This window comes from Rhinichthys klamathensis, unplaced genomic scaffold, assembly GCF_029890125.1.
Source record: "Rhinichthys klamathensis goyatoka isolate OS25496 unplaced genomic scaffold, OSU_Roscu_1.1 h1tg000121l_1, whole genome shotgun sequence".
Classification (NCBI taxonomy): Eukaryota; Metazoa; Chordata; class Actinopteri; order Cypriniformes; family Leuciscidae; genus Rhinichthys; species Rhinichthys klamathensis.
In genome coordinates this window covers 762645-772117 of record NW_026606658.1, presented here as the reverse complement: position 1 = coordinate 772117, position 9473 = coordinate 762645, and the positions used below count along the sequence as shown (strand labels likewise).

The 9473-nt window shown below is 37.6% G+C and overlaps 1 protein-coding gene across 2 annotated transcripts; it reads left to right on the top strand.

Moving 5' to 3' along the window:
- Window positions 1-379: 379 nt before the first annotated feature.
- Window positions 380-8849, top strand: csnk1e (casein kinase 1, epsilon). Of its 2 annotated transcripts, XM_056255428.1 has the most exons (12): window positions 380-517; window positions 641-702; window positions 1268-1364; window positions 1450-1560; window positions 1647-1795; window positions 3626-3854; window positions 3948-4118; window positions 4205-4353; window positions 4440-4638; window positions 4812-4966; window positions 5028-5097; window positions 8072-8849. In XM_056255428.1, the coding sequence occupies exons 3-11, from the start codon at window positions 1289-1291 to the stop codon at window positions 5058-5060; spliced, it is 1272 nt and encodes a 423-aa protein (XP_056111403.1). In that variant the 5' UTR covers window positions 380-517; window positions 641-702; window positions 1268-1288; the 3' UTR covers window positions 5061-5097; window positions 8072-8849. The 2 variants fall into 2 exon arrangements, with proteins under 2 accessions (XP_056111403.1, XP_056111404.1); XM_056255429.1 differs by having other exon boundaries at window positions 427-702; window positions 4812-4948.
- The last annotated feature ends 624 nt before the right edge of the window (window positions 8850-9473 follow it).

The following is a 9473-nucleotide window of genomic DNA, read 5'->3' as shown; positions in this document are numbered from 1 at the left end:
TTGTTGTTTTGAGGCCTGGTTGAGAACCATTGGTTTAGACTCATATTAATGTTTGTGGGTTTTTTTGTTTGTTTTTTGCATTACTGACTGATTTTACATTATCCCAGTTATTACACAGTTACCTACCAAACGAGTAAATGCATAAAATATTACTCTTTTTATGTACATACATTTAAAAAATAAGGTACCAGGCTACCAAAGCTATCAAATCCATTTTTGTGTAGCCTATTTTAAATGCTAAATACGTCTTTACATTACCATATGTAAAAAAAACCCCGTGATTTCTACTATTATTTTTAAGAGAATAATGTCGAAAAGACGGAGAGCTGTAGTTCGTGTCGTGCTCGTGTGTGTAGCAGCAGTGTGGAAGAGAAGGAGGCTGCGTACGCACGTCAAGCGCGCGGCCCCTTGAAGTGATCCGGGTCCTTCCGCTAGTTTGTGAATGACATCATTTCTGTGAGAAGTACGCTGGGATACAAAACAAGGGAGGTTGCTGCTCGCTAGCCCGCTAATGCAAGTAGGTCAATCCATGTGCAGAGATATGAACGCAAGGATTTAGAAATCTGAGGAGGAAAGCAGTGGTTGGAATTACGTTTGTGATGCGACGTTTAAAATTACGCTTGCACTCTTCGCTGTCCAGGGTCCTGTCTTACGAGCGCAAGCCTGTCGACCAGACTCACTTTTCCACCATCCTCACGTTAGGTAAGAAAGATGTTCCTGCTTTAAGGTCATATCAGGACATGAGTGTTTAAGATTCATTTAGCGGCTCTGAATACATGTAAATACCACCACTATTAACAGTCTGTTTGTGAAACCTCGGGATCAACATGGTCTTGGGTGCGGCTGCTACAAAACTGGCTGAAAACCGCTGAAGACAGATTCGTCTTGTGTGTTCAATTATGCAAACGCCGTAAAACACTCATTAAAATGGGTCGTTTTCAATAGATTCCTTATTGTAACGTTCATAGTTTGCACATTGATGATCTGCGATGCTGCTAAGATTAAAAATTAACCTCTTCATTGCAAGTTCGTGGGAATTGAACAGCATCTGTGTTCGGATCACACATCACATGACTCAGATGTCAGATGCATGACTGCCAGTGCTTTTCTGTCTGAAAATGTGAATTAAATCTGAGCTAGGGAAAATCATGATGTTAAATGCTGAAGTTAGCATTCCTGTTTACATCAGCTGTGTGCTAAAATGCTGAAATGTAATTGTTTAAGGAGACATCTACATCATAATAATATTTGTTTTTATGATTCTAAGGCTGTTTTTAGAGAAGGAATCATGGAGTTACGCGTTGGGAGTAAATACCGTCTTGGGCGAAAGATCGGAAGTGGCTCCTTTGGTGATATTTACTTGGGTAAAAACATTATTGACAATTGCTTACTTATCTAGATTTCATAAAAGTGTTGTTCCCTGATGTTGTAAAAAATGAAATCTTCCAGGAGCAAATATCACATCAGGAGAGGAGGTAGCCATTAAACTGGAGAGTGTGAAGACTAAACATCCACAATTACATATTGAGAGCAAATTCTATAAGATGATGCAAGGTGGAGGTGAGAAATGATCTCCGTCAGCTTTCTTTCTGATGCTGTGAATATGGATTTCTAGAAATATCTCTTCAATCTCCTTTCAACCTTAGTGGGTATTCCCTCGATCAAATGGTGTGGTGCTGAAGGGGACTACAATGTCATGGTGATGGAGCTCCTGGGTCCGAGCTTGGAGGACCTGTTCAACTTCTGCTCAAGGAAGTTCACTCTCAAAACTGTCCTGCTGCTGGCAGACCAGATGGTAATTGAAGAACAAATCCATATTATTGCTCATACTTAGGGTTAGTTATTTGAACGGACCCCTTATCCTGCACTATTTGTTGCGACATGATATTGTGTCTTATTGAGGGGAGTTTCCTATTACTTTTGTAAGTATGAGACTTGGTGGAGAAAATCCTATAGATTTAAATTGAAGGGGGGACCTGAGCCATATATATGAGAATCGTAATATATAATAGAAGCTCGCAGGTGGGCCAAAAAACAACCACCCAGAACATCGTCAAAACCACTTAGAATACCATAGCAATATAGCAATGCCTTGGTAACCACCTTCAAAGCCCTAGGACAGTGGTTCCCAATCCTGGTCCTTGAGTACATCCAGCACTGCATAGTTTACAAGTCTCACTTATCAAACACCTGATTCAACTCATCAGCTCATTAGGAAAAACTACAGCACAGGGTGCCGCGTCGCAATTCGCATACTGTATCTGTCCTAAATAGTATTCGAAATCAGAATTAGTGTCCCAAATCGTAGTATGTTGAAATGAGTATTCCAAAGATACTATTTCCGAAGTGCAGATCCATGCACACTGCATAATGGCTAATATTGCCCAAGACTCATTGCGCGTTGGACAAGGATTCGATTAGAATTGCAAACACTAATAAAAAAGTAAAGAAATCTACAAAGATAGCAGATGTGCGACAATTGGGGTTGAGTGATCAATAATCAGTAGGCCCCCTATCTCACCTGATAAAAAGATATTTATTGAATGTTGTCCAAATTATATTTAATCTGTAACAGCAGTGTCAACTTTTATATAGATTAAATTTTATATAGATTCAAATAAAGATACGTTTGGTCATTGACTTTTAAATGCATGAGGAGAGTCTCCGGATGAAAGAACCACGACTGGCAGATCAATGCGTTACTATATTTCTCTTCAATACAGTAGGAAATTAAATGAAATTGAATGTGGAGGATTTTAACTGTAAAAAAATGATTGACAAGGACAGTTTAAACTTTGACAGGATTCACGTAACTAAGTGACAGAGCGGTCCGTTAAAGACGCAATTATGACGAGCTTGTCTTCTCTTCTGCTACACACTCAAAAGTATACTTTTTCTTCACAAAAACAGCACATACTTTCAGGGCATAATATAAGTATATGATTTGGGACGCAGCAAGGGGTGTCCAGTCCTGCTCCTGGAGGGCCACTGTCCTGCAGAGTTTAGCTCAACACGCCTGCCTGGACGTTTCTAGTAAGACTTTGATTAGCTGGTTCAGGGGTGTTTAATTGGGGTTGGAGCTAAACTCTGCAGGACATAAGAGTTGGAGGACCTCTGCTCCAAGATAAATATGTGTGTTTGATAAGAGACATCAAACATGTGAAGTGTTGAGGGTACTTCATTGCGAATCACTGCCCTAGGATCATAAATGCATGTAAAAATAGATTATAAAATGTATATAATTTATATAAAATACTACATGATTGTAAGGCCGGTTATGAATGTAATTTGATACTTACGACAGATCATGCCCAAATGCGCCGAGTCAGAGACAGTTGTGTTCAGTTGGTGTTCACAGTCGGTGTTTAAAATCTGCTCCGGTCGTTGGAAACAGTCTGAAAGTGAGTTCAGTTCAGTCTTAGAATGTTTCAGCTAGTCGTTAAGTTTGTCCCCGGCTTTAGTTTTTGAAAAAATATAATGACTATTCAGAAGAAGAACTATATAAATCAAATTGTAATTATGTTGTTCTTAAATATAATTTGAACCTAGAAAAAAAGAAAGTTATTATAAATTAAAATAGAAGTAGATTTTTGATTCGATTTTTTCTGATTTGTTTCATGTTTAGATTAGCCGAATCGAGTACATCCACTCCAAGAACTTCATTCACAGAGACATTAAACCTGATAATTTCCTGATGGGGCTTGGCAAGAAGGGAAACCTGGTCTACATCATAGACTTTGGCTTGGCTAAGAAGTATCGTGACGCCCGCACACATCAGCACATCCCGTATCGTGAGAATAAGAACCTGACTGGCACTGCCCGCTATGCCTCCATTAACACTCATTTGGGCATTGGTAAGGGCAGCAGAGGGCCACTGAAATGCATTCTGTTGATAAAAACGGACTCTATACTTTGGGTTATTCTAAATGTCCCTTCTGTTTCCACAGAGCAATCTCGGCGGGATGATCTCGAGTCCCTTGGCTATGTTCTTATGTACTTTAACTTGGGTTCTCTTCCCTGGCAAGGCCTCAAAGCGGCCACTAAAAGGCAGAAGTATGAGCGAATCAGTGAGAAAAAGATGTCAACCCCTATTGAGGTTCTTTGTAAGGGCTATCCATGTGAGTAGATGTGATTTAATCAGCTAGAAAATCATAGAAATTGAATTTCTCTTTTAACTCTTTTCTTTTTTTCCTCACGTCTCTAGCTGAATTTTCAACCTACATGAACTTCTGCCGCTCTCTCCGATTTGATGACAAGCCTGACTACTCCTACCTGAGACAGCTGTTCAGGAACCTTTTCCACAGACAGGGATTTTCATACGACTATGTGTTTGACTGGAACATGCTGAAATTTGTAGGTTTTTAAACATTTTGCATTATTTAATGCAGTTCAAGTGTGCATTATATTGCTCACCTTGCGGGTTTCTCCGACTTTGTCAGGGCGCCAGCAGGACAGCAGAGGATAAAGAAAAGGAGCAGAGAGGAGAGGGAGAAGAGAGGGATGAGAGGACCGGCGGTGGAGCTCCTGGTTCTGCGGCTCGTGCTTTGCCCACTGGCCCCAACCTCCCGGCCCCTAACAGGGTCCGCAATGGCCCCGACCCGGCCAGCTCAACACCTGCCTCCCGTGTGCCACAGTCTGGTGAGTCTGAGAACGAGCGGAGGTGTTATTGATGTCTGTTCTATTTATGAGCAGGTTATTTTCGAAGGATATGGTTTCTCTTCCTTATGAAACTGTATTCTTATGACCTTCTGTGTTGTTGGTATTCGATATCAGCACTTAAAACTCTTCTTACCTGTTGTTTTGTCTCTCAGGGAATGCATCTCCAAGAGCAGGCCGAGGAGCTGAGCGGGAAAGGAGAGTGTGTTTACGGCTGCACCGCGGTGCTCCTGCCAATGCCTCCCCTGACCTCCCTCTCCGTCACGATCAGATCCGCATCACTCCCCCACAGGTTTCCGTTCACGTACTAGTTCTTCGCTTAATTCCCTCATATTTATTTTTGCTCTGACCTCTCTGTCTCTCTCGCACAGGTCAGCGTTCCATTCGAACACATGGGGAAATGAGCTCTGCAAGTTCAGTCTCATTTACTGTTTTTAGGAGGTTAGTGGGTTTTTTGTCTGGATCCTGCAGTTCATACATACACACATTGGGCCTCATTCATGAAACACGAGCAGAACACATTTTTGTGTAAATCGTTCGTAAAAGCGGTTCTGATGTAAATTTTCAGTGACTCACAAAATGTTTTGTATTTTCAAAATGTTAGTTGGTACGACAGAAATGTACACCTGCTCCCTGCTATACACCCCTCGGATACACACCTGCTATACCATGTGTAAATGGTGCGTAAAACATTTGAACGTTATGTTTTCTAATTTAGGCAAACCGATGACATTGCATTTTGATGCACTATACACCATAATAATATTTCACGAGTTGATTTGCCCCGTTTTTTGTTTTTTTAACTGTTCAAATTTGGGTATTTAAGGCAGCACTCGTCACTGTCACTTTTTACCCAGCCGTCCAATCACAGTGGAGGAGGGGCGGGACAAATACTACATCGACCAATCATCCTACTTGTGCAACGACTGAACAACAATGGAGAAATGAGATACTAGTAATACATTACTGCCATGGATATTCCGTATCATAGCAACCAAAGCATCTCAGCTGGCCGTTTTCAGAAGAGCATCAGGCATTTTTAGTTGGCTAAAATGCTTTGGTGGACACACGATATTTGAATATATATTGCTAGGCATATGGCCAATTAGTCTCTTTAGCAGTTATGCAATATACTGGAGCCAAACCTGAGAAGGAAGTCCAGAAGATTCCACAGCATTCCTGGACACGTAATGTGTGTAGTTGTAACTCAAGTTGGGCAGGAATTATGCTAATTATGAATGAGCGTGCACGCGCGCCCTATTTACGAATGTTTGGAATTCAGTAATGCACACATGTTTATCTACCGAAGTTGTGAATCCGGAGGAGAGTTTTCATAAAGGTCCATTTTACGCACAAATTACTCTGAATTTGCTTGTATATTTATGAAAGTTTCATGAATGAAGCCCAATGACTTGATGTCCTCTTTTATGATAAGCATGTTTTTAGTTTCTGAATGAAAATGAAAAAGCCAGAAATGTCAGGGGAATACATAGTTATATGTAAAAAAAAATAAGGCATCATTAAAAGCATGAAAGTCTTAATAAAAACGTTTTTGGCATAAAATTAGCAATGAAGCATTTCTAATATATATATATATATATATATATATATATATATATATATATATATATATATATTATAAATATGTTTGTCCACCAGGTCAAAGTGATGTGGAAAGAAAAAACAGGAAATGATATCATAGAGAGGACCCCTGCTGACATAACTGTCAATTGCTGTGCCCAATTCGCATACTATCCGTCCTAAATATTATTTGAAATTAGCATTAGTGTGTTCCAAATCATAATATGTTGAAATGAGTATTCCGAAGATACTATACTATGCACACTGCATAATGGCTAATATTGCCCACAACCCATTGCACGTTGAATGAGGATTCGATTACAACTACAAACACACAAATATGGCGGATGTGCAAGACCGACGATTGGGTTTGAGTGATTAATAATCAGTATTTCACCTGATAAAAAGATATTTATTCAATGTTATCAACATTATATTTCATCTGCAACAGCATTGTGAACTTTTATAAAGATACGTGTGGTCATTGACTTTTAAATGCATCATCATGCAAACACTTGAGGAGAGTCTCTGCATGAAAGAACCACGACTGGCAGATCAATGTGTTTCTACATTTCTCTCCGATACAGTAGGGAACTAAATTAAATTGAACGTGGAGGATTTTAATTGTGACAAAATGATTGACAAGGACAGTTTAAATTAGGGATACACGATATATCGGCCACCATATCGGTACCGGCCGATATACGTTCATTTTTAATATTATTGTCATCTGTCCAATAAGAATATTTGGCCAATATTTTAAAGGCAATAAATAATGAATTCTTTCCTTCAGCTGAGACACTTCAGATGCGCACTGTTCGCCATGATGGTTTTGAATTGTTTGAAATATGATTAGAATTAATTTCTTTTTTATTAAAGTTGGCCTAAAACTTGCACTGGTTTAAACTAGGCTACTGTACTTTTTTTGTTGGCTTTTGTTTGTTTGGTTGGGACATGTCTTTTAATGGTGAGACTTTTTTTTGTAATCAGGCTCCCAAAAATTATATAAAAACTTGGATTTAGATTTATCAAATATAAGGAATTATCGGTTATCGATATCAAAATATTATAAAATATTCATATCGGTGCATCACTAGTTTAGATGATGACAGCAGAGCGGCCCGTTGAAGACACAATTATGATGATGTAGTATGTCCCAAAGCTTGCTTACTCTTCTGACACACTAAAAAAGGCAGATTATAAGCATTTTAGGCCAAAGTAAAAGTAGACGAACTGGGAATCGTCATTGTAAAAAATGCCAATAAGTCTAATATCAGTGTGACATTTTATGACAAGCCACGGTTAGTTCAGGTTGTATAATGTGATATGGTATAACGCGTAATGGTATTTATGAATTAATAATTTATTATTAAAAATTCAGCAAGGATGCATTAAGTGACAGTAAAGACATTTATAATGTTACAAAAGATTTCTATTTCAAATAAATGCTGTTCTTTTTTACTTTTTTGAACTTAAGAATAATGTATCATGATTTCTACAAAAATATTTAGCAGCACAACTGTTTTCAACATTGATAATAATAAGAAATGTTTCTTGAGGAACAAATCAGCATATTACAAGGATTTGTGAAAGATCATGTGACTGAAGATTGGAGTAATGAATTTACTAAAGTAATGAATGAATTTAAAATATCTTAAAAGAGAAAACAATTATTTTAAATTGTGATATTTCACAATATTACTGTTTTTAAGATTAAATAAATGTTTATTTCAATAAATAAATAATTAAATACATTTATTTACTCACATTCATTTTACCTCATTCTAATTAACTTATTTTGCTAAAGTGTGTTATCATTTACTTTATTTTGCAGGATTACAACAGAAAACTCCCCTAAAGCATTTATATTCATCTTTCTATGTAAAACGGGAGTGCGAAACAGAAGCAAGAAGCTGAAAGAAAGGAACCACATTTTTGTAAGGGACAAAGTGCTCCCCCGTCCTCACGCACTGCTGGTTGTTGCTGTTGGGATGAGACATCGAAGATATAGACGCATGTTGACAGTGGACTGGCAGGTTTATCGAGGATCACAAGTCTCAAACGGTGGAAGTGGAAAAGAGAATCTTTACCTGCGACCTAATGAAGGTTATTCTGGTTGTTCTCTGTTTTGTCTGAAATGCCGGGAAAAAGAAGGACTTGCCTGTTGGACTGTAAAGTTAAAATTGAATATTGATAGAGTGTAACAAATGTATCCCTCGCACTGTTACTTTAACACACAAAAAGTGATGTATGTTGACACCTTACTGACGTATGAGGTTTTGTGGAACCATCTTTTCCATGTTAAATTTTAAATATGCAAAAGTTAAGAATTTCCAAGAATGTTGTTTCCAGTCAAACTGCTGTTTGGTCTGTAGACGTCACTGAATGGATATGTCATGATTGTGCATTGAACATGTAAATTATTGGAGGTATTGATTTCAATATCTGCTGCAGTGAACTAACCTTAAGATCAATTTGAGCATTAATAAAGGCCTGAACTCCTCTCTTAAAATTACAGAGCTGAACTATATGGTGTACTGAAAATTTGAAATGAAGACTCCTGCATTGACATTATGACAACCTCATTTATAAATAAACACACATATAAAAGTACGAGTGTTTCAGCTTGTTTAACATTGTGGAACTTATATAGTGAACTTACTGAACATTTTTGCATGGCTGGTGTAAAAAGTAACATGACCTGGGCTGTTTAATTCCAGTTTACCCTTTTGAAAGGTTATTAATGGATTATTAAGATTGTACTTATAAAGATGTACTTAAAGAAGATCACGATACATGTAAACAGTAGGCAAACACAGAGACAATAAGTAACTGGATTGATTCAAATGACAAAATTGTGAATTTCAAAGTATCATTTATTGCATTAAATGAAACAAAAGAAAAAATACACATGCATTTATTTTTGGATTATCATTCCCCTTTCCCCACAATTGCATGATAGTAAATGTAAATGAAAACAAACAAACACACACACACACACTACACACAATTAGTTACTTTATGGCCTGCAACTTTCGATTGGGTCTTATTAAGAAAATTATCACTTTTTGACCATTTTTATGACATAAATACAATTTAATAAAGGACATGCAGTTTATTTTATTGTGTTATCCAAGGAATAGCATGAGCTCAGTTAACTGTAAAGTAAATTAGGATTAATTGAGTTTTAATTGACGTTTTTTTGTTTTTAAGGATTTATCTGTATAATTCTAGCA

Bases quoted from the DNA above. Each gene is read 5' to 3' on its own strand.
- csnk1e (XM_056255428.1), top strand. From the start codon at position 1,289: ATGGAGTTACGCGTTGGGAGTAAATACCGTCTTGGGCGAAAGATCGGA. The intron at 4,354-4,439 runs GTAGGTTTTTAA...CGACTTTGTCAG, and splicing joins ACTGGAACATGCTGAAATTT to GGCGCCAGCAGGACAGCAGA. The intron at 4,639-4,811 runs GTGAGTCTGAGA...TTTGTCTCTCAG, and splicing joins CTCCCGTGTGCCACAGTCTG to GGAATGCATCTCCAAGAGCA.